At 42.4% G+C, this 23640-nt stretch overlaps 2 protein-coding genes across 6 annotated transcripts in view; both read right to left on the bottom strand.

The window, feature by feature from the left end:
- TBC1D8B (TBC1 domain family member 8B) overlaps positions 1-15905 on the bottom strand; it is a 30127-nt gene extending 14222 nt beyond the window's left edge. The window contains exons 1-9 of the mRNA XM_050310211.1: positions 15747-15905; positions 9879-9989; positions 6899-7017; positions 6400-6625; positions 5257-5497; positions 4359-4566; positions 2880-3047; positions 1438-1587; positions 150-300 (exon numbers count right to left, since the gene is read on the bottom strand). Coding sequence (XP_050166168.1) covers positions 150-300; positions 1438-1587; positions 2880-3047; positions 4359-4566; positions 5257-5497; positions 6400-6625; positions 6899-7017; positions 9879-9989; positions 15747-15876 — 1504 coding nt within the window. The 5' untranslated portion in view covers positions 15877-15905. The remainder of the gene's footprint in view (positions 1-149; positions 301-1437; positions 1588-2879; positions 3048-4358; positions 4567-5256; positions 5498-6399; positions 6626-6898; positions 7018-9878; positions 9990-15746) is intronic.
- A 5318-nt stretch (positions 15906-21223) lies between these two features.
- The window catches only part of RNF128 (ring finger protein 128), a 40977-nt gene continuing 38560 nt past the window's right edge, over positions 21224-23640 (bottom strand). For 4 of the 5 annotated variants that reach the window (XM_050310567.1, XM_050310566.1, XM_050310565.1 and 1 more), the window contains one exon: positions 21224-22666. In XM_050310567.1, coding sequence (XP_050166524.1) covers positions 22530-22666 — 137 coding nt within the window. In that variant the 3' untranslated portion in view covers positions 21224-22529. Of the gene's footprint in view, positions 22667-23546; positions 23602-23640 lie in introns of all 5 variants that reach the window. The other variant, XM_050310568.1, reaches the window with a different exon arrangement.

The raw sequence follows: 23640 nt of genomic DNA, 5'->3' as shown, positions 1-23640 counted from the left end.
GTGTCTTTCTTCAGAAAGATTTGGACAAAATGCCAGAGGTAAGAGAACTTTTTGTTAAACTAGAAGTCAATAACTAGACTACTGTCAGTAACTAGAACATCCATACAGTAGAGTTCCCAAAAGAACCAGTTAGACTTATTATGCAATACCTGAGAAGAGCAGCCAGAGCTCTCCTCTTAAGGCCTCTGGGATCCCTCGTACAACCAGATCTCGAGTCTTCTTTGTTCGAAACATACTGACACCATGTCCCCGCTCGGCAAAGAGGATGTTCCATGACTGTTCCTTCATTTTTTCTTTCAACTGTGAAAAGCACAAGACAACAAGTATTAAGTACATTGGTAGATTCTCCTCAGGTTTCAGAGAAAAAAAGTAAATTTTGCTCAAAGTTATATTCATGTAAACTGGAAATTACAGCGTTGGCATCTGTACTGACGTGTGAAATAAATGCTGAAGCAAATCAGAACAAAATCCAGCACAGGTTTGGCATAAAATGCCATCTCCTACATGGCCTGCTATTCTCTAAAGTATATTATTACAAGAAAGTCTACATCAGCTTGGACAAAAGGTAAATCTAACCCAGTATCCCATCTGACACAAACCAACAAGTGCCACAACACAGTAAGGTCAAACAAACATTTCTCTGAAGCAAAGTAACTGTTGATAAGGTGCTCCAGCTCATGTGAGGCTCCAGGGCTGAGAATTTCTGTGCATGTAGCACTAAGATTTAACATTGTTAAAACAATTAAAGGTGCCAAAAGGAAAAGTAGATTTTGTCCACTTTTGCTCAAAATACTACAAAACCCAGAATTTTAAAATCTAGGTTCCCTTTTGCCCTGCCCAAAGGACAGGACATTTATGTTCTGATATTTCTAAAACAAACAAACAAAAAAAATTCATATCTTAGTTTACCCAGTTCTGCTGAAAGACTTATTTTCAAATAAAATCTGTCTTCTTGCACACACTATAGAGAAGCAAAAATTGGATGTCATACAGCAAAAACAATTAAATAAACATTCTCCAGAGCATAACTTTGTTGGGCAGCAGTGCAAAAGAATGAAGGAAAGAAGAAATTAAGTCAATTTCTCACAACATTCTCCTTGCTCCCAAAGAATTTGTAGTGACTTTGTATCCTGACAATTCAGATAGAAATGAAACACGCTCACTATCATAAAACAAACAGCCAACTCTTCCCTGAGGGGTGGAAGAGCAGGAGAAATTAGCTCCATGAAGATAAGGCATATCATTATTAAACAAGATGAGCAGCAAATTGAATGGAGCCACAAAGAAGCACCCTGTGGACTCCAAATACAGAAAATGCAGATGAAGGAAGACTGGCAAAGCCCCAGAGGAAATCGGCAGCCTTGCTGGAATACATTTTGATATACTTCAGTCCTTTGCAATTAGATTCCCCAAACTGTTGGCCATTTTATCCCTTACCATTTTAGAGTCAAGATTCTCAGAATCCTGAGGGTGGTAGACAGTCATTAGGGCTTCTGTACCCACAGTTTTGCTGTTATCTCTCTGACCCATCTTTGACGGTCCCACCTCAGAATCCTTTGGATGATCAGAGGCAGAACCAGCTGCAACCTTGAAAAAAATTTAACAGTGGGTGGTTATAAATGACAAACAATCCTCCAAGAAGCAGCACTGATACCAGACCATCATTGTTTATTATATTAAATTACAGGTACCAGATACAGACTTCCAAAATAAATAAAAAACAGCAGTCACTGCTCCACATAGGTGGGTTTTCAGGAGTCAGTACTTGAAAAAAAACAAAGTGCATCTCTACAGCCAAAAACTGAATTATGAAAGGACAAATATTGACAGTGACAACTGAGAAAATTAGAAGAGACAGGGAAGTCTGACCATTCATCACCACCAAAATAAAAACATTCATACAGTGAACTATACAGAAAAGCTGAGAACACTTAAAAACCGCTTTAGAACTGGGATTGTTTTTCAAAACACAATGAATAACAAGGGAAAAGAACCCAAAACAGAATGCATCCATAGTAGCACCATTGTTTAACCCATTCTCTTTCATACAGGCAGTTCTTTATTTTTCCAAATTTTAAAACCAGAGGTACATGACTTATGTCAAAATAATGCAGATATAACTCAAAATAAGGTAATCTAAAAGGGAATGACCCTGAGCAGCAAACCTCACCACCCGGGTGCCCCAGGGCTCTGCTGCACCCTCATCAGTTGAGCATTTCTGCCAATATCAAATTATCTTGCTTTTATTGCTCATTTTTGTCTTTTAAGAATCAAAATCTGGAGGTATAGATTTTGCTGACTCATTGATTACTTTCTACCAAAAGATATTTATTTGTACACTTCTCCACTCTTACAAATGCCACTTTAAGGGCTACTCCAGCTGATTCTACTTAATTTTTTTCAGGGTAAATTATTCATGGAAGAGATACTGCAAATATAATAAATAATGCTTCTTAGGGATGTTTTGTCATTGGTTTCTTATTTTTCATGCCTGAAACCACACATACGGACTTCTTCATATCTGGAAACAACCTTACAATCATTCTATCAACTTCCTGAGTCAAACAATAGGCTGACAAAAATGGACACAGATCCATGCAATTTTACATCACACCAGTGGAATTTTGTTTTAATGTAAATGGTCTGAAGATAAGAGATGGGAACATGTTTTTTCAAAAGAGAAAATTAAAAAAATTTAGACAACTCGAAATCTAGCGGTACAGTGGACACTGTACTACCTTGTGTCTAGAGTCAGTTTTAACTATGAGTCCTGCATTACACAGCAAAACATTGACAATGATACATAAACTCTTAGTAAGACCACACAACCTGATTCCTAGAAACAGGTTCTAAGAAATTAGAGTTAGCAGAGCAGCTACCTCTGTAGTTATGGCGTGTTGCGGACTCGAAGTTGCATTGCATTTCATTCTGAGCTTTGCCACCAGCTGTTCGAAATCTCTGACCTCCGTGAAACGAAAAGCTGTTTTTCCTTTGGTGCTGATGCTGACTCCTCTGTTGGCTGGATCTGCCCTGTCCACCCCTGTGACCTGCGGAACCAAGGATGCATAAATCAGGCAAGATATTTCACCAGCTTACTTCTAAAAGAGCAAGCTTGTTAAAAACACACGTGTAAATGAAAACAGTGGGTATGAAGCACCACACAAACAGATTAGCACACAAGTTACAAGTTGAAAGTTTAGTGGCCTGGAGCTATTTTAGCACAGGGTAATAAGAATTATGCAACAGATTTTTGACTGAGAATCAGAAATCTTCAAAAAGGTTTTCCCAGCTGTGAGTTCTCAGGTTGAATATCTTGTCTCCTTACACCTGCTGAAGCTGTTGCTTTTTTTTTTTCCATCCAAAAGCAGACAAAACATGACTTTTGCAAGTAATCAAATGAAACAAGTTTTACAAGACTGAATTTCCACTGGGAATACCCTGTCAAAGACAGCTGTCATAACACATGACAACAGGAGCTGACTTTAATTGCCATGATGGAACAGTCACAGATTAGAGCAGTTAATACACTTTAATTATCCAAGTACAAGTGTGACAATCGTGAAGATCTAGGTTGACTGGCATCACTGATGCATTCACATTGTCAAAGGTAAAGAATGGTAAACCACTGAAATGAGGTAACTCTGCAGTACTGTAGAACAAACAGCGAGGGACTGGCAATCCACAAGAATAAATTTAGAGTCAAGTTCCTTTAAAGCAGCCTCTTCTTGTTTTTCACAGCTTATGAAAGTCTTCATTGTTTGCAGGACTATTTATAGATAATCAAATACATTGCTTTATGTAGGTGGGAAACACGAAGTGTTGTTGAAATTAGTACAGCTCACTCCCTATGTCAGGTGTCTTATGTCAGGCAGTGTGCACACAGAGCACGTAAAGCAATTACAGAGCAATTACAGAACCTGATTAATTTGTAGGCTACTGTAATCTGGATGTTGATGAAAAGCTTTTAACATTGGAAGACTGATGTCCCAGATCACAAGAAGTCAAGACAGGGATGCAGAGTTGTTTGGTTTTTTTTTTTTCCTCTACATTTCTTTGCTTTTTGTCTCAAGAATTAATTTATCTCTCATTAACTCAGCTTCAAGAACTAAGTACATTTTTTCTTTTTAAAGTTTTAAAAAATTTGGATTCTGTACCCAGCTACAGAAATAGGAGTAAATAGAACAGGGAAAGAGGATATAGAACCAAATCTGAAACATGAAAGCAGTTTTACAAAACTACAAACAGAATTCCTACATGCAGTATCCAGGAGAGGGGGAAACACATGACATCAGATAAAGTAAGAAGATTCTAATGAAAATCTGCTAAACTGGCATTAAACTACACAAGGTTCACATTACCTCTCTTAGTGGAATGATTACACTGCACATGCTGCCATCCTGGCTAGCAAAGCAGATGTAGTTTTCTGAAATGCACATTTTTCCATGGGTGTTGTAATGAATGAAAGGAACCCATAAGAAGCACTCATGAACTTCCTTCAAGGTCTCTTCTTTAGGTAGCCTGAAGAATGCACTAAACTGCTCACTGTGGGCACGGCTCTCTAGGCCTCTGGATTAAAACAAAACAAAACAAAACAAAAAGACAGGAAAGAGGAAAGAAAAATTAAATGAGTTTTAAATGTCTTTACAAATACAAAAGTCAAAAATATCTTGGGAAAAGACAGTAAAACATCATGCTTTCCCATAATCCATGGGGTCAGTCTAGAGGGTTCAATGTTTTGCTTGAAGAGGCAACAAAGGGTCAGACCACACCTACCTGTACAGCCACTTAACAAAATACTTAAATACGTCACTGAACAGGAATAAATTCAATCATGTCCTTACACAGTAAAGCACTGTGCTGAATCAGGGCCTATAGGGAGTGCAGAAAAAGATACTAACAACCTGATCTGCTCTGTTTCCCCACACATCAGAGTAATCCCTTTAAAACTAAAACCAGTTTTGGCCTGACAGAGGGTTAATTAGGTAGAAATGCAGCACATGTTGTAAACATCTGCCATACCCTAATTTTCCACAGATAACTGCAGCCGGAAACAATGTTTTGGTTGTAGAGCAACACCCCTCTCCAGCACTGCTACCAAACTTAGGGATCAGTGTGGTCCAACATTTTAATGAGACACTTGGTTAAGAGAACAGCACCTTTGCTGGCATTTACAGATCTCCTGGAGACAAGGATTCTCTTCCCCTTTGCCTAAACAAGTACTGGGCCCTCATAGACAAACTCTAAGCAATACATCACCTCTTGGTGATTTGCAGAGGGTCATGAAGGACAGGATCATTCTCAAATGTTTCCTTGTCAAAAAGTCTCCTAACAGCGTAGTTTGCCAGCTGTTCCATGAGAAGGAATGTTTCACTAATGTGCAAAAACATGGAAAAATAATGATCTTCCCCACGGGAGCATACATGAATGCTCTCTGTCAGAATCACATTGGAAGTCTTCTCAAGTCTTGATATCTCATCCCAGGAGATAATAAGTTTTACTGAAAATACAAAGATAAGGAGATGTGAGTCACTTCTCAGTAGCTACTACTCTTGTATGAAAAAAAAGCAAAGCAGTAGTCAGCAGCACTAATAAAATATAATAAAGCAACATAGTTAAATGGTAGCACATTTGGAAAGGGCTACAGACTAACAAGCCCAAAACCCATTCTCCTCACATTTCCTAAAAAATAATTCCATTAGAATGAACTTTATAGAAAGAAAAACATTAAAAGCCACACCATGTATGACAATACAAGCTTACACCATGTTTTCTTTGCTCTTATGTGGAACTGCAAATGGCAAACACACACCATCATATGAGCCAACCCCTTTCAACAGCTCACCAACAGGGCTGCTAAATTAAATCAACCACGTTTGGCATGCAGAGGAACTGTGACCATTAGCTATGGCCTCTCCCAGTACAGACAAAAATTAGCTTTGAAAGCATCCTATTTTCTTTATGCTTTTCATTTTTCACATAAATACAGTTACAGTTCACACTATTTGAGGCATTTGTTTGGGCATTTCAAGCTAATGTTTGAAACCAGGGGAAAAAAAAGGTATGTGCAATTATCACCAGTGTGTAGTGCACCTGTCTGTGAAGACATAACTGTAATCTTAATAATGCAGCATGATCTAAAGATGATGGACAGCTTTTAGCTACAGTCAACTGCAACTGTCTGTCTTCTTTCTGAAGCTTGTATGGAGGAAGCAAACTAATGGATATTGTGTAGTAAGTTACACAAATGTATTCATTTCCATAAATTATGTTGGCAGTTTTTTCTCTCCTGTGTTGACATCTGCTCACATGCAAAATAGCTCCCTCGGGAAAAATTCTCCCTAATCTAAAAGACAGCAGCATAGTATGAAGGGACTAGGCTTAGCATCCAGGCTTACTTACCTTCTGCTCCAAGCAAAAATGAGTAAAAGCTAAGGAAGTTGGTACTGAGATAAAGCCATCCTTGACAGGGCACTCTGCCCTTCCAGTAACTGCATGAGTAATAGGTAATCAACTTCTCCTGCTCTGGTAATCCAAAACACTTCTCAAACTTCATGAGACCTTCACGAAACTTCTCAGGATCATCTTCTTTTACAAAAGAACTTTTTCCCTCTTCAGCAATCAAACCCTAAAACAAAAAATCCTGTTATTTTATATATGCATCCATGTCATATACGCACCTGCCTACACACAGCACATGTCAAACAACCTTACTTGGCTGTAGGGCAGAGAAACATGAACACTGGAGTGTGTTAAAGTTAACAGTAACATACTATTCAACCAGAATTAAGCAGCTGTACAATGCTGTACTTGGATATTCTACAGGGAACATATTATGCACGTATGGTTAGAGAAAAAAAATAGTTAGCTTTCCCAATTATGTCACGTGCCTATTACTTACTCTTATCTTTCCCTGGACAAAGCTCGTAATATCTTCATTTGAATCAAATACAGATAAAGTCTTCATAACATTGTGTTCTAACCACTCCCAGTGTTCTGTTATTTCTTCTCTGCTGGATCCTGATTAAAAGAGAAAGTTAGTATTGCTTAAAATCAGAAGAGACTTTCACTAAAAGTATTAATCAAGAGAATACTTAGCAAATTCCTGATCTGCAGAGTAATTTAGCTACACAAGCCCAAATCACAAGTCTCAAATTTCTTGTTATCTCTTGTGTACACTGCAAAGGTACTTGGTGCACATTAAACATGTGCAATGCTGTGGTTTTATCTTTCAAGCCCTTTATGCAGCTCTATTTCTGGCCTTTAGATCCAGAAGCATCACAGCTTTGTCAGCACTGTGTGGGCTCGGTGCTAAAGCCTGACTTGGACTGACAGTCCCTTCCTCTCTGCAGCACCTCCCCAGCACAGACTCAGCATCCCTACAACACTGCCAGTCTAATAGCCTAGAATGTGGGAAATGTGAGACCAAACACATGAGGCTCAGAAGAAAATGAAATCTAGGCCTTTGATATCCTCAGCTCTTTGATCACTGGCCCATAACAGTTTCCAGATCAGAACTTCAAGACTGGGACCTGCTGTGCAAAATCCCCTCTAACACGTGAGGATGTAAAGCAAACATCACCAGGAGGCAGCAAAGATTGAGATGACATGAATGTAACAGTAGAGTTCCAGCAAATTCACTGCCGAGTCAGTGCTTTAAAGACAGGTGACTCCCCAACACATGCTGGGGGACAGGGAGAGGGAAAGAGAGGGAAAGAATTCATATAGATTTGAATAAAGGTATTCTAGAATATAAATTAATTGGTAGCTTCATCCTCCACAAGAATGCTCACAAATCAAATCAGTCAGTGTAATTACATGCTACCAATACCCCCAAGCAAGAACACACCTTTAACAATTGCTTTTTTCTCAGCTTACTTTTTAAAGGCTAATTAAACAACTTTCAACAGACTCCACAGAATTAATTAAAGTGGCCTTGGGAATGAATAGAAATTGCTCTAAATACAGTTAAATAGTCAGACTGTATTACACCAGGTAGATTTGCAACAGCACTTAAAAATTATATGAAGAGTAATTAACACAGCAATTAAAGAGCAAAAGTAATTCTTTTTCTCAGACTACCCATGTAGACCAATTATTTGAGTCACAGCGTGAATCAGATGCACATAGGGGACATAAGAAAGATGAAACTATTTAATAATTGTTTAAATGGCTTAGGAGCACTGTTTCAGATCCTTAATATATAGAGCAGGAACAAAGTGTCATCCCATCAATTTCTTCCTGGAACAAACAATCTGTTTTCTAACAAAAAGTACAATTACATTATGTAACCTTTTGGTGTAAAGTATATTTGTGTGGCACAGAATTTACATAAATTCAGTCCTAAGATGAAGACTACCCTTTGTATTTTCCCAAGGGCTGACCTGATGGCAGTAGAATTCCCCAGAGTATACTTCCAATAGATGTACCCAAAGTACCTTTTTGATAGCCTGTCACCACCAGTTCTGATGACTTCAGAAGTGGTCCTGAAATGTATTTACTGCCAATTCACAAACTGTTCAAATTCCATCCGCTTAATAAGGCTGCCCTTTTCAAATGACATGCAATGAATTACATTAAATTAAAGCTACAAGAACAAATCTGTATTTTGCAGACAGCTAACTGCATAGAAAAGACAGCAAGAGGCACAAGTTTTCATTTAAGGTGATGCACTGAAGATTCCTAATAAAGAGATAACAACAAAATCCAATGTAACAACAGCCTAACTGTTCCTAGGGCAATTAATCATGCACATATGTGTTTGCAAAATGGCAGGATTTCCTGAAAAGCTCATCTTTTGCCACAGGCAACTAAAAGGAAGGCTGAGAGCCCAGAGAAGTCTAGATGGAGTCTTGTTTCCTTAAAGAACACTACTAATTAAAATACATCAAAGTGAGGAAAATTAACTAAAATACACGGTTCTCTTTCCCTGTAATATAGATGCATTCGGAGCTTTTAAAAAACTTAAGAAATAGATTAATTCCACAGCAATGACTCTTCAGCATTAGACCACATGACAATATTAATTGATTTCAATATGAACACAAGACCATGCCTCAGAAGAAAAAACAACGATGCATGCAAAGAATAAAAGGCTCCTCTCAACTTTGGGAATGGAGGTCTCTTTGGACAGCCATTAATTAAGCAGCCTGTAGAAAGCAATTAAGACTTCATTTTCAGGAGAAGCTGCAAAACTTAAAGTGAAAATAAAAACTTAAAAAAAAAAAAAAAAAAGAAACCAAACCAACCAACCCCCCAAAAAAACCTCACAACAAAATAAACCCTGTCTGCCACACTATCAAAAAACATGACCTAGGAAAAAATCACATCCTCTACCCTTAAGGTTAATTTACTTTTCCATTCCTACTGATTAATAATGCAACATGAGAAAGAGAAAGAACGTTTATACTACAAGAGCAACTGATATGAGGAATAATTCAGCTCTGATCATGACTGGGAACCTGGTTTGTTTTAACATGCAAAGACAAACCAGACAGAAGTATTAGGATAAGCAGTTACTGTTATTCCTACCTACAGCACACTTTGGGATAAGCTGTCCCTTAGGAGTCCACCCTGAACTGTGTTAAGTTACACTTGCAGCTTACAGGAGAAAAGATTGTGCCTCTGTCACTCTGTGAGCACCCAAAGGCCGTGGTACCTGATGGACTCCTGCGAAGGCAGGAGATCAGACGGTGTAAGAGGAAGAGCCCATAGGTTTATTCCGAACAACTGGAACCACACACTGCTGCCAATCTCAGGTTCACAAATGATTTTAAACCAAGGAGAGGTGATGAGAACGAATAATGATACGAGAGGACTGACCCAAAAACTGACCCCATTCTTTGCACCCTCCTCTTTCCCTGCACGAGCCCAGGACGTACCGCACGCGATGGACCAGTAGACCTGAGAGTCTGGAGTCTGGTGCAGGATGCGAAACGGGGCGACTTTCGACGTAGAGTCCAACACTGCATCTAATGTTCCCACCAGGAGACCTGTTGGGTTTAAGAAGATGTACACAGCACAGTCAAAGTGAAGTCTGGAAACATACACTCCCCTCTTCTCTCGTTTCTTAAGGAACAGGAATGCTGCCCAAGTGAGGACTAATGAACTCTGAGAAAATACAAAGCACAATTGAGCACAAAGTACTCCCAGAGGAACTTCTTTGAGAGGTGATGATGCTTAGATCCAGTAAAAGCCATTACAGACACACAACGAGGATGAAAAAGTTTTTGGATATGACCCCCATGGAAGAGACAGCCCATGCAGTGTGGGAAACCAGGGGACAACTAGAAACATAACAGGGCTGCTCCCAGCATTCAGTGAGCACAGGCAGTAATTGAACTACCTCTTAATTAGTCATTGACTGTTGTTCTGTTTTCCAGTCACAGGAAAGAGCCGTTGGAAGACCATAATTGGCTATGTCACCTCCCTGCTGGAAAGTGTTAAATTAGCTTCCATTTAACAGGATACAGAACAAAATATACTAATTTCATTAAGGAGACAGACTTCATCTCTCCAGAACTGCAAAACGTTTCCTGGGAAAATGAATGTGCATTTTATACTGGCCAGCAAAGTCATTCTCTCTCGCTGCATAGTAATAAAAATATTAACCCAGATATCTTAACAGTTCCTTTCAAATCTAAGAACCAGGGAATTCTAAAAGAAAAATCCATACTGAAGAAAAAACATAAGCTTTTGCTTCCTGATGCTAAATAAAACATTTTCTTGTTACAACAGAAACAAAAATACAAGCAAAAGTATCTTATGCTTCTTTCCTGTATTTCCTATGTTTGCACCATTCTAGCATGGCCACAGAATCAGAAAGTCCAACTGAAGCAAAGCTATTGAAGCAAGCACACAAGGCTCTTATTCTCCTACCAAAGAATAGCAAAATAAGAGATGAGATTCCCAAAAAGCATAACACAATTACCCAGAGATGCTGTAAAGTTTGTTCTACAAACCTGCTGAGATCATGGATGCACGGTATTCCCAAAAATGCTATTAGGGTAGAGAGCTGGCATGCAAAGCTAATATATCACTTACAACACCTTTAAATCTTTAAATACCCTTCCCTGTTTAATGGAAAATGATCTTTTGATTCTGGCTTTTAATATACTATAGCAGCACTAGATTTAGACAATTTCAAATGCATCCCTGAAAAGTTATTTCAGAAATTTTGGGTTGGCTTCTTGTACTTTGTGGCCCACTTTCTTTCCATTAACCCCCTCTCAAATTCTGAAAAACAGCAATGGTAAAAGAATACAAGAAAGCAAAATATGGCAAAATTGAAATGTCTACACACACAGCCTCAGAGCATGCATTTCCTAAGGACACACCTTCAGCACAGAGCATGTGGGACTATCTTACTGTGACTATTCAAGTTCCAAAATGCTTTTGCTTCTCTTCAAAAACACAGAAGTAAATAATTATAAAAAAACCACAAACACAAACAAAGAAACAAAACCAACAAAAAACCAAAATAGACCAGTACATTACATCAAACAAAAACACTCTCTGGTCTTTCTGCAATTCATAGATTGAAAGTTGCTGCAGGAAAGTAAAATTATTCTGTAGTTCCTGACTGAAGAAAGACACTGAATAAGTAACAACATTTATGTCTGTTTAAAGAGCTTTGGCTTACTGAATGAGTCATTACACTGAGCTGATCTCAAAGTTGGCTTTGCTTCAGCATTATTTCATTCACAATTCTCCTAATAATATTTTCTGTTATAATATACAGTACAAGGACATTTTTGAGCATTCATAAGGCTAATGCACCTCAGTTTGAGCCAAGGGTTACAGCAGCACACTAGAAAGCAGCACTCCTTAAAATGCCGTCACAGCTTCTGTCTGCTTGGAAGGACACTGGATTTTAGACACACTAAACTGTACCAGGTCACTGCAGCGGTGCCACCAGTCAGTGCTGCTGTGTCCAGGAATGGGATCTTGGACTATCAACACTCCCTCAGTACAGTACAAACTAATTCCATGGCTATGGCTGCTGGCACAACTGTGAGGAATAAGGAGAGGATCACTCACCTTCTTACCCTTCTCCTGAAAGTGCTCCATGACTGCCAGTGTTTGGAGTACTTTATTATCAGTCAGGGTTTCTGTACTCTCAAGTTCTTGGGTGATTCTCAGGAAGCACTCTGATGGATTGCTATTTTCCAAAGGGAAACAATTTTAGGGATAACCTACAGAGGGTCACCTACTTTCATCTCTGCTCAAAGTGAGACCCCACAGTCTCTCCTGGGGATTCCACCTAAATCATCCTTCTGTCTCGCTCAGGGAACAACTTCAGCTGTACCTACAGAAGGTGACATGTATTTATGGGGAAATGCTTTTAGAAAACATCTTCAGTTTCCTAGCTGCCTGAGTAAAACTACTGGGAAATACCTTAGATACTTCAGTAAATAGGGTAAAATACCCTAGGAAAAAAAAAAATAGAGGGAATTAAGAATAGGTTTGAAACACGGATATGTTCTTCACAGGAGTCTATAAAAGACTTGGTTAGCAAAAAACCAACATTAGCTCAGAGACATGCCCCAAAAACATATCAGCAATGAATTTTGCTCTCAGTGGTACCGAGTTAGGGCAATAAAGTCAATATATTACATGTCAATAACTGCTCAGCATTTTGCCATTTGGAAGCAACATCACTTTGTTCTTCAATATTTATTTCACCAAGCACATCAAGAGAGTACTAATATTGGCAGAGTTTTGGGTCCATTTCAACCCACAGTCTCAAAGATTTTTTTCCCCTAGAATAGTATCAGTTACAGCTTTTTTTTTGCTAAGGTTCTGCTTTATTTACAGTAATCTGACTCCTTCCTATCCTTTGTGGGAATAGTGTAATGCAAACACTGATATCAGTTTCCTTTTACTGATGAAGAATCAGAAGCAAACATGCTTTCTGTCTTGTTTTTAACAGAGCACTACTCTTCTGCAGCAAAGTTAGCACAGGCCTGGTCTCTCCTCTAATGTGTATCAGTGCCTTTGAGGTCAGTAATTAATTACAGTAAAACGCAAGGGTTCTCCCTACCTTTCTAAGCACACCAATATAACAAGCAGGGAAGACTAGTTCCAACCAGATATTTCACTTTTAAGTTTTTCTACTCTCACAGTTGCATTTCACTCATCTTTGTCAAGCAGAAAGAGAAAAATGGAAACTGTGGAAGCAGAAAACAAACAGAAAACAATTTGTTTGCTCACAAAAGCAAGGCTGCAATTTTATGACACCAAATGCTCATTCGCATCACTACTCCTGAAATCCCCATCTCCTAATCAAGGTCCTGCCTGCACTAGAACCAAAGCTAGAGTTTTGTGACCAGCATGCTCAATTCCATTAGACTTTGGTTACAGCACATGCATTCACGACTGTATTCTTATCCATACACTCTGAAAAACCTGAGCACCTCTCCCAGAGCGGCTCTGCAGAAGACAGAACAAACAGAGGACACAGTCACACCTTGGGACAGTCTGTCATATGACAACTATCCAGTGGAGAACCAGTCAGACAGGTTACAGCACCTGTATCCTTAGGGGAGGTCTAAAATGGAAAGAGAATGAAATGTAAAGTTAAGCAGGTGCACATCTGCAGGAAGAGAGCCGAGGCTGAGCACAACCAGCCCAACATGTTTCAGTGTCACCCACCCGAGCCAACTCAGAGCTGTGCTGGGTGTGCACACAGGCCACAACAGCTCCCTGTATCACCCACAGATTACAAACTGGTCCTGCTGTAACTACCAGTCCAAAGGGATCAACCAAACAAATCCAACTGCAGCCTTCATTCTGCATCTAGGACTGCACCAGAATTCTCTGCCTTCCTTCAGGTAAGTGTCTCTGCTGTCATTTATCTTTTGCTCCTTAGTATGTACTTTTCTCCAGATACTGGCTGCTTCCTCAAAACTCACATCTCCCCTCCTTAAAGCCTGTCTAACCAAGTGTATCCCTGCATTTTGGGGAATCCTTTGCTGCTGTCTCCTCAGTGCTATCAGTCCCTCAGTGCTGCCAGTCACCTCCAGCCTTGTCTCACCAGCTGCAAAATGCTCTTCAGGAGCGCATGATTTTACTGGTACATTTGTGATGATTTCCTAAGACAACAGCTGTGCTTTTCTTTCTCCTAAAGGAAGCTCTAATTTTCTCGAGTGACACACAGCAATATCAAATTAAACTTAGGCATAGCAAATCATGCTGGCTTATATCTAGCAGGTTTGAATATTTCAAAACCTGCAAACACAAATGTAACTGCATTTTTATCCAACTGTCTTGTTAATCTTAAGGACATCTCACTCTTTTTGCTTCTGTCCAGTGAAAAACTTAACTTGCTCAGATGAAATCTGTTAAGGGTCTAGAAGAAAAGCTAGAGAAATAAAACATGCAACGCCAACATAAAAAAAAAAAGCATAGTACAACAGCTATGCATCCAGTTCTTTTCCCACATTGTCAAAAGCCATCAAGGATAGGAGAGCAGTGATAGAAGCCTCACCTTCACCAAAACCCAAAGGGCACCAGGAAGGCCCAGCTGTGAGCCTATGAAGAGGTTTTCAGATGAACAACTAATTCCAGTTCTCATTGTTCCATTTTAATCACAGTCCTTAAGTGAATTTTATCACACAAAAAGACAACCTTCATACCAAATCAATTTCCTTGGCTTCCAAATATATCAAGGCAGAGAACAGACCATCAAGCCTGATCCTCACAAGACTTCCAAGCCTGCAATATATCATCCTTGGTTCTAAGCCAAAGCCTTACGTTAGCCATCTATCTATAATACTATTATATGCCTAGAAGACAACCTGAGGTTTTGTGATGCTTTCTTTTCACACTTTCCATTCGCCCTGCCAGTGGTTCAGATGCCAATGAAGAATGCCCCACCTCCAGCTGTGAGGGCCATTTCTACATCAGAAATTCACCAGCCAGAAGTTTGGACTTTGTGGTTTCATCCAGCAGAATTAATAAACGTTTCCACAGGACAATCTGGCCCATGTTTAACATAGCTTGCTTTAGGATAGCACAATTAGAGAGAGCCCGGAGAGATGCAAAACACTCGAGAACCACATCCCACCGCGGAAGAACTTTGGGCTGATTCCCTGTAGCTCTTTTCTCCTTGACAGGGTCAGTGACAGACACCAGCAGACTATGAAAGAGTCGGTTCTACTCAGAATAGCCACCACCACCACAGAGGTCTCAGAGGTAGCTGGGGCCCCTGCAGTGCCGAATGATACAAACAGACAAGAATTAAAAACAGACATTCGGGTCCATGCCTTGAAGTTCTCATGAAATAAAGTTTATTATGCAGTGATCAATGCCCTGTCACTTTCCGGACCCGCCCCTCCCGACAAGCTCCATCAAACCACATACTCGCTTTTAAAATAAGCGACCAGAAATGCCTGAGCAGGAGCTCATCTCAAACAGCCCCAGATACACACAGGAAAAGGGATCTGGAAACGAGCATTTTGCCAAAGCCAGCCCGATCCGTCCTTGTCCAGCCGCGTCCCCTTCCACCGGGCTGCCCATGGAGCGGTGCGGGCTGCTCCGAGCCCCAGCCCTGCCCGGTGCCCCCGCCGGGCTCTGCTGCACCTGGGGCCGAAAGGAGGGACAGAAGAGCCCCAGGAGAAATCCACCAAGCTCCAGGGCTGCCGTTCGCGGCCGAGCGCTCTCCCTGCCCCGCTGGGCGGGGGTCCCAGGGCCGGCAGACCGCCCTCCTCCCGCGCCAGCCCTGCCCCTGCCCCTGCCCCTGGCAGTACCTGCCAGCCCGCCTCCGCCCTCCTCGCCGTAGCCCCGCCGCCTCTGCAGCACGAAGTACTGGTTGGAGCGCTCCTGCACCCACAGCTTGAGGGCATTTTTCAGCAGCACCTCCTCGGGCTTCAGCCACATCGCGCGGCCCCTCACGGCGCTTCGCCCCGGCCCCGGCCCCGCTCCGCGATCGCAGCTGCGGTGCCAGGCAGGGGAGAGCGGGGAGGGGGAATGTGGGGGGAGCCCCGAGGCACGATGGGAGTTGTAGTCCTCTCTGCCGAACGGGCTTCGCGGCGCTGCTGCCTCAGGACTACAGCTCCCGTCGGGCCCTGCGCGGCCGGGGCCGCGTGGCGGCGCTGCCGGAGCGGGGGGGGCCGGGCGATGGAGGGCTCCGCTCGCAGCTCCCGCTGCCCGCTGTGGATCGGGGGGTCCCGGCACTGCCGAACCCCCTGAGCGGGGATCGGGAGGCAAATCCCGGCACTGCTGTGTCCCCGGAGCGGGGATCGGGTGGTCCCGGCCCTGCTGTGCCCCGCGTGCAGGGAGAATAAACTCTTGTGCCGCTCCCCCACACGGCCCCTGCCCCGGGCGGGGCGGAGGTTGCTGTGGGCGCTCTTCCCGTGGCACAAGCCCCGTGTTCAGTTCTGGCCCAGCCCGCAGGACAGGCAGACAGACAGACAGACAGACGTCACCGCGGACGGTGTTTGGCTCCCAGGTGCGTGTTCCTGGCTCGGCGCTGCCGCGGAGTCTGGGGCAAGGAGGGAAACGGGGATAACCCCCCGTCCGGCAGGGATCCGTGAGCGGCGCCCAGCACGGCCCCCCAGAGCCCCCAGCTCCGGGAGCAGACAGAGGGTCAGCGTTTCCTGTTTACCTTTCACGTTACATAACGGCAATCTGCCTCACCGCCTCCATCACTCAGCACAGTTCAGTGCTAATTTGCCTTAACAGCAGCTTGACTCGTGGTCTCGGTGTTCTCATGATTTGCCTGCAAGACCTTCAGCATTTGTCCCTCAACGACTGGCTCTTCAGATTATCTGCAGACTGACTCTTAGCAGTTGTTCTGCGCTAGAATAAATCAATTTATCACGTTAAGGAACAAGGCAGTGGCTTTTATACTCGTCAGGACTGCATTTGCATATCAGTTCTTACTACAGTCCTCTGTTGATGTCTTCTCCTGATTTCACTGAATCATCATAAAATGGTTTAGGGTAGAAGGGACCTTAAAGTTCATCCAGTTACAATCCCCCAGCCATGGGCTGGGGACACCTCACACTAGACCAAGTTGCTCAAAGCCCCATCCAGCCTGGCCCTGAACGCTTCCAGGGATGGGGCAGCCACAGCTCCTCTGGGCAACCTGTGCCAGGGCCTCACCACCCTCACAGGGAAGAGTTTCTTCCTAATATCTATTGTATATCTGCTCTCTGTCAGTTTAAAGCCATTCCCCCTTGTCCTGTTAAAAGTCTCTCTTCACCTTTCTTGTAGGCTCCCTTCAAGCACGGGAAGGCCTCTGTTGTGTCACCCTGAAGCCAGGCTGAACAATATCAGTTCTCTCAGCCCTTCCTTCCAGGAGAGGTGCTCCGTCCCTCTAATCATCTTGCTGGCCTCCTCCTCCAGCAGGTCAGTGTCCTTCCTGTGCTGGAGACCCCAGGGCTGGATGCAGCACTCCAGGTGGGGTCTCACCAGAGCAGAGTAGAGGAGCAGAACCCTCGCCTTGACCTGCTGCCCACACTGCTTTGGATGCAGCCCAGGACAAATTTGGCTTTCTGGGCTCCAAGTGCACATTGCTGGATCATGTCCAGCCACTCCTCCACCAGCAAAAAGAACAAATTTAGAGAGTAGTTCCCTCACATCCTGCTTTCAAAAAATCAGGTGCTAGGACTATTCTGCCATAGATACCTGGCAGCCAAGAACTTCCCAAGGCTGTGAGATGACCTCAGGACTTGCTTTGTATGGACACTGGTCAGCACAGCATAACCCCAAGCTTCCAATAAAGTCAGGATCACAGCCACCCAGCTGCTCCATCTGCCTGTTACTGAGCCCCTGCTCTTGCTGGTTCTTCTCCAATCTCTTCACTATGTCCCAAGGAGCTCCAAATGTCTCCCTGAAGCCTTACACTTGAAAACACTGTGCTTCCTACATGGTATCTTTTGGTACTGACAAAAAGCACAAACAAAAGCTTTGCAGGGGTGGAAGCCCCACTGACTCCTCTAATCCAGGTTGCTGATGCTGGGAGCTTCCCAGAGTTACCATCTTTTCCTACCTCCATGCAAGATTCACTCCTAGTCCTGACAGAACCTGTCATTTGCTACATCTGGTTTGAATAAATCCTCCTGTTTCTCAGGAACTTCCCTGCAGTTTCCTTCCCTTAGCACTCTCTTTCCAGCATAACTGACCTTCCTGAGATTTCAAGGATAATGCTTTATTGATTGTGTATCATACAAAAAAATCCAGCACACAATTGTTTAAACTCAGCCTCTCATTTAAACTCTTTCTAAAAAAAAATTGCGCACATCATGCACTAACTACAGGTTGCAATCTTGGCACTTTCTCTTTATCCTGCCTTCCTTCATGCCTTTCAATAGTACTTCACTACCAAAAATGCTGCTGCCAGCACCAGTCTATTTGTGAGCACAGGCACAGCGAGGTTTTGCCAAGCGCTCACAGAAATTGTTTGCCAATACCTGTCCAGTTCCAGCTGTGTAATAACCACCTACTCAAAGGCACCAGTGTGAAAGCAGACCTGAGTGTGCAGCCACATTTAACTCATGGGGAGGCTTCAAAACTGGGTGAATTGAGCTGGCATAAAACTTTTTTTTTCTTTTCTTTCAATCACTCATTGCACCACAGCAAGAGAAGCTGTAGGATTAAAGAGTTTTGCCTTTGGCACTGACTATAGGTTTAGCTAATACTATTCTCTTATCTGTTTTTGTAACAGAATAGGAAGCAACAAATTTCTGGTGCTCTACCTTTACTAGAAAGGAAAAATTAAATAGAAGTCGTTAGCCAGCATGTGGTAACTAACACAGATCAAACATTAGTGAGACAAGGCAAACAACTCCCACACACACTGGCACACAGCTCTTCGTGGGGCAGTTTCTTCCATCCCCCTACCTGAGTAACAGACATTGCTGCAGATTCACCAGCTGAACCAACAGAACAGTTCCTGCCTGGATCCTGCTCTTCTAAGAGCATTCCCAGAGAGAGTGTTTACCATTTGATTGTCCACAATTAGACAAGCCCTCGGATATAAGAAATTAAGGACTTAATACAGATTTTCTGAGATGCCCTTGGCATTTCCTACTCTTTTAGCTTGGCTTTTGGTGACTCACACGTGCTGGACACGTTAGGACATACATTGCTTGCATATGTAAGACTCAAACTTTGTTAGTTGGATAAATATTTAACAGAAAAATGCTACTGCTTGGAAAATGTCTGTTTTGTTTTCCTCTCCTTGTTTCAAGGTCTTGGACGCCTTCCTTTTTTCCAGTTCCCTCCGCCATTTGATTCTTCATCAAATACTGTTAAGATGCAAAGAGTGCCCCTCTATCAGCTTGGAGGAATTTATTTATAGCCACTTGAAAACTTTCTTAATCAGTGCATAATCATGCTACAGTCTAATCAATGCATTCTACAGCAACAAAGATCCATTTAGTGCTGCAGAATTTTTCTTTCCCTTATTAAAGACCTCCTAGAAATTGTAAATTACTTCCCTCAAATAACCATAGTCAAGATCATATAAATAAATAGCTATATAAATAAGTGTTGGCTGCACTCTGCATATTTAACAACTGAAAAACCAGTGCATGAATGCTGTAATTTAGTTTCAAGTTTCTCTTGAAACCAAAATTAAATTGCCAAAGCCAGTAGATTTTCTTTGGTTTCTCTTCCTACCTGCCAGCCATTACACCACTGCAGGAGTGCAGCCCCATTCAAATCTGCACAGGAAAAACATCATTTTAAACCTGGGTGAAAAGACAGGGCTACCTTCTGTGCTGGTGTGTGTTAAACATGCAAGGAAATCATGTTAAATCACACAGACAAGGTATCCTGTCCAACTGTTATTAGGTCACTTGAGAAGTGCAGATCTTTCCATCTAAAGACTGAGATAGTCTTAAGTCTCTCCATTTTATGGGAAGAGTCCAGCTGCCCTTGTGACTCAAACTGCTTTTATTGTTTGCAGCCCCATCATAAGTCCTGCTTTTTCCTTTAAGCAAAACTGTATTTCTATAGGAACTGTATTTCTATAGGAACAGCTGAAAATTTCCCTCAATATTAGAAAGTGGTGTTATTTTGCTTTGGGGTTTAAAGTGAAGTCCTGCTGTTGTAAAGCTTGGTTTACAAGACAGCACAGTAATCCAACACCAGGTGACGAGGCTTTCACTCCTGCAGGGATTAAAAAAAAAAAAAAAAATTAATTCCCAGTCCCCTTTGAAAGCACACAAATGTTCAAGTGGAGTGTCTAGATCAGAGCTTTCCTGGGGGAGGGAGGCGACAGCAGTGAGTAAACACTTCCAGATGATGCTGGAGTCTGTTCAGTTTGCTCTTTGGGGGCAGAAGAATTGACGTGTCTGTGTGACTCAACGGGAATATTAACCGAGTCAACAGGCGGACATTTTAGCAACTGTTAAAACTCATGGGCACATAATTTCCATTATCTTACACACGAAGTTAATGTATCTGTAGCAAACCCCCAAACTGCTGCACAATAACAACAGGTTTGTACTGCATTTCGGGAATCCTCAGGCACATTCCTCTTGGCCTCTTGCTTAGAGGAAAGAGTCTGTCGTGCCCCAGTGCTCAGATATATTCATACATGACCCAGAGCCATTCCAACCTCGTAGCTTCACCAAAAACAAATGGAAAACCTGCTGCACAGTCCCCTAAGAGGGGTCAGAACGACAGCTGCTATCCGTGGAAACTTGGAAGTACAGAGTGAGAGCGGAGCTTTGAAATTTCTTTAAAGCAGTCTGACAGCAACAGACCCAAGGTCAGTATCACAGATGGTGTTCATGAAAGTAACACTTTCATTTTTAAACAAAGCCCCTTGCATAGCTCCTGGTTACAAAGAAATCTGCACAGACAAGAACATGGCAGACTCACAAGTTGAGCTGCAAAACTAGAGAACCATTAAGTTCTACCTAGCTCAAATACAGATACAAATGCTGCATTTGTTCCTTTAGCAGTAGGTCACATTGATATAAGAGTCTTAAATATCTCTCTGAAAATCAGCATAAGTGCCCTGAGTTCCAAGCAAGCCCATGTCTTGACAGAACACTTACACATCACCTGATCCTACAGCAGTACAGGTTCATCAGTGTGAGATGCTGAACTCCCTAGCACTCCACTAGTGCACTCCTTGTGCATCCACATTACCCTTAGAAATATGAGTACTGGGGAAAAGGTAAGTTTGTTGCTCTTAAAAGAGTAAATATAAAGCAAACTCAGCATATGCTTCCATATGAGAGCTGGTAATATTTCACGTCAGTCAGGATCATCAAAAATAGAGTTTTATTTACATTTTCATATTCAAATTCAATACAAATTACGAAATATTTACAACCATTTAATTTGTACTACAACTAATAAAATGCATTGCTTTTCCCCTCCAGATTCTGAAGTTCTTTATTGCAGGTTTTAAGACAAAGTCCTGCTAATATTAGAAACTAGTCAGAGAGACAGAGGTAAAAAAATAAAGTGCATTTGTAAGACGTCCTTAGTTACCTTTGCTGGGCAAGGCCAAGTCACTTACTATTGAGGCACCCAGTGCTCCTCCTTGACCCCATCCCAACTCCACGCAGGTGGCAGACAGCTTCTCCAACCCTCTGTCACACTCACAGGACGTCAGCTCTCCCTGCAGCTTGTGCACTTGAGCAAGACAACGCACGGCAACAGTGCAGCATTTTTCAGAGGCTGGATCGTTTTCTGGACAAAACACAGCAGATCCTTTGGGAAGAATCTATCTTTTCATCTTCAATTTACTCTTTCTGAAGTCATCCCAGACTCCCACAAAGCCAGGATTCTGGCATGTTGCTGGTGCTAGAGATGGTTATAAGTCCCCAAATCACTTGAGGATCTTTCAGACTGTTTAACATTAACAAGGCTTGAAAAGTTCCCGGAGTTGTTCCCTTTACAGTACTGTGCAAGTCAGATTTGGCCTGTCAGCTTGCAGCTTTCTTTTCTTCCCCTTTAGGAATGTGTGGTTGGCAGGTTGGAGTTGAGAGGTAGAGAATCAGTTGGTTTACTAGAGAACCAAAGACACTGTGGACGAAATCCAGTTTTACAAGCATTAGTTCGCACTTTCTCCTATCAAATTAGTGCACTGAAACGTTAAATACAGTGCTGTTTTTAAAAAAACTGTGTGTAGTAAATAAGCATTAGACCAAATCAAAATCAATTTGTTTACAATGAAAATCCACTTGAATTAAAACAATAAACAACGAAAAAACCCAACTCAAAACGATTCCCAGTAGAGACAGCTACAACAATAAAGAATCTTCTCATTTAAACAGCTCAAACACTGAAGAGAAGCTTTGTTGAAGATGGAACTTTTTTTTTAGCGTTAGAATCTGCTGGTTTTCTTTATATTTAAGACACCTTTATCTGAAGAGTGCTAAAACTCACATGGGAAATGCAGTTTTAAGAAAGGCAAACCATACAATTATGATTTGAACAAGTCTATTTATCTAAACATTGCCAACGCAGTATTTTCTGCAACAGTCTTGCAATTTTTGGTATAATATGGAATGGCAGTAGGCAGCTCCTTGCAGAAGGCTTGCACCGTGTTGCTGGGCACGTCCTTAGAGCGTGACTTCACAAACGATCCTGCCCTCAGAAACTGGCGTTTCATCTCCCTCAAAACCTGGGTTGTCACCTTGTGAAAGGGCAGTCACAGTGGAGGGCTGGGACTCTTCATTTACAGGAGGTGCGTTGTCACCTGTCCAGAACAAAACCAAGTCACGACAAGTTAAGGAGTGTCACAAGCCAGCTTTACTACCTTAAAGTGAACCACGCTCACTTGGTTTCCAGAAGCCCACTGCAGTGGTCCTTTCCCAACAACTTTGCAAAACTGTAACCTGGTGCAAAGGGAACTCCAGTTCAGGTTTGACAGTGTTTGACAGAGAGTTGTTGGGAAAGGACTTTTCCTACAGAGCTGGAAATCCAAGGCCACGCTCCAAATACCACTCTCCTTCTGCCCCTAATTAGTTTGTGAGCCCATTCTTGGCACTACCTGTCATTTCTAGAGGTACCTGCTCAGGTCAGCAGAGGTTGTGTGCTCAAGCCACAGGAGGCCCTGAGAGGCTACAAAATCCAACTAGGGGACTGTCAGTTCTTGTATCTTTAGGGCTGCTGGAGGCAGGCATCAGGAACAATTCCTAGAGACCAGGTTCAGGACAAACTGTGGGGGCCAGACTGGTTCACAGAGGAAGGTCTTGTCCCTACAGATTGACCTTCTTCAGATGACGTTCCTGTGTGTCCTTTCCACTCCCAGTGAGAATACACAAGAACCTGAGCCATGTAACCAATCCAACATCACTCTAGTTGCCTACAGGGATGCAATTTCAGCTTCTGGTGCTTAGCTCATAGCAAGTGTCCTCTGCTCTACTGGGGTGCTGGAACAGGGCACTCCCATACACAGATCACCTGCTGTGTAACAACACATCAACACAGGAGGCAGGCAGCAAATCCCACAATTTCCTATCAAGTAGGCTTCCCACAGGAAAGAGAGCATCCCTTTCACCTCCAAAAGCTTTCCCCTTACTCCTCTTCCCAAGGCCATGCCACAATCCAGGGGATAGCTACTTTTGTTTGTTTACCTGGAACCTTTCCATTTTTAACACCAACAGCAACACTGAGCTTGTGTTTGCAAAGCTAAGTACAAAAAAAGACATTTTCAATTAGCTTGCTATT

Source organism: Myiozetetes cayanensis, unplaced genomic scaffold (assembly GCF_022539395.1).
Source record: "Myiozetetes cayanensis isolate MyiCay16 unplaced genomic scaffold, myiCay2020 scf15, whole genome shotgun sequence".
In the NCBI taxonomy this organism is placed as follows: Eukaryota; Metazoa; Chordata; class Aves; order Passeriformes; family Tyrannidae; genus Myiozetetes; species Myiozetetes cayanensis.
The sequence above is the reverse complement of the archived record's forward strand: the minus strand, read 5'-3'. Positions and strand labels throughout refer to the sequence as shown.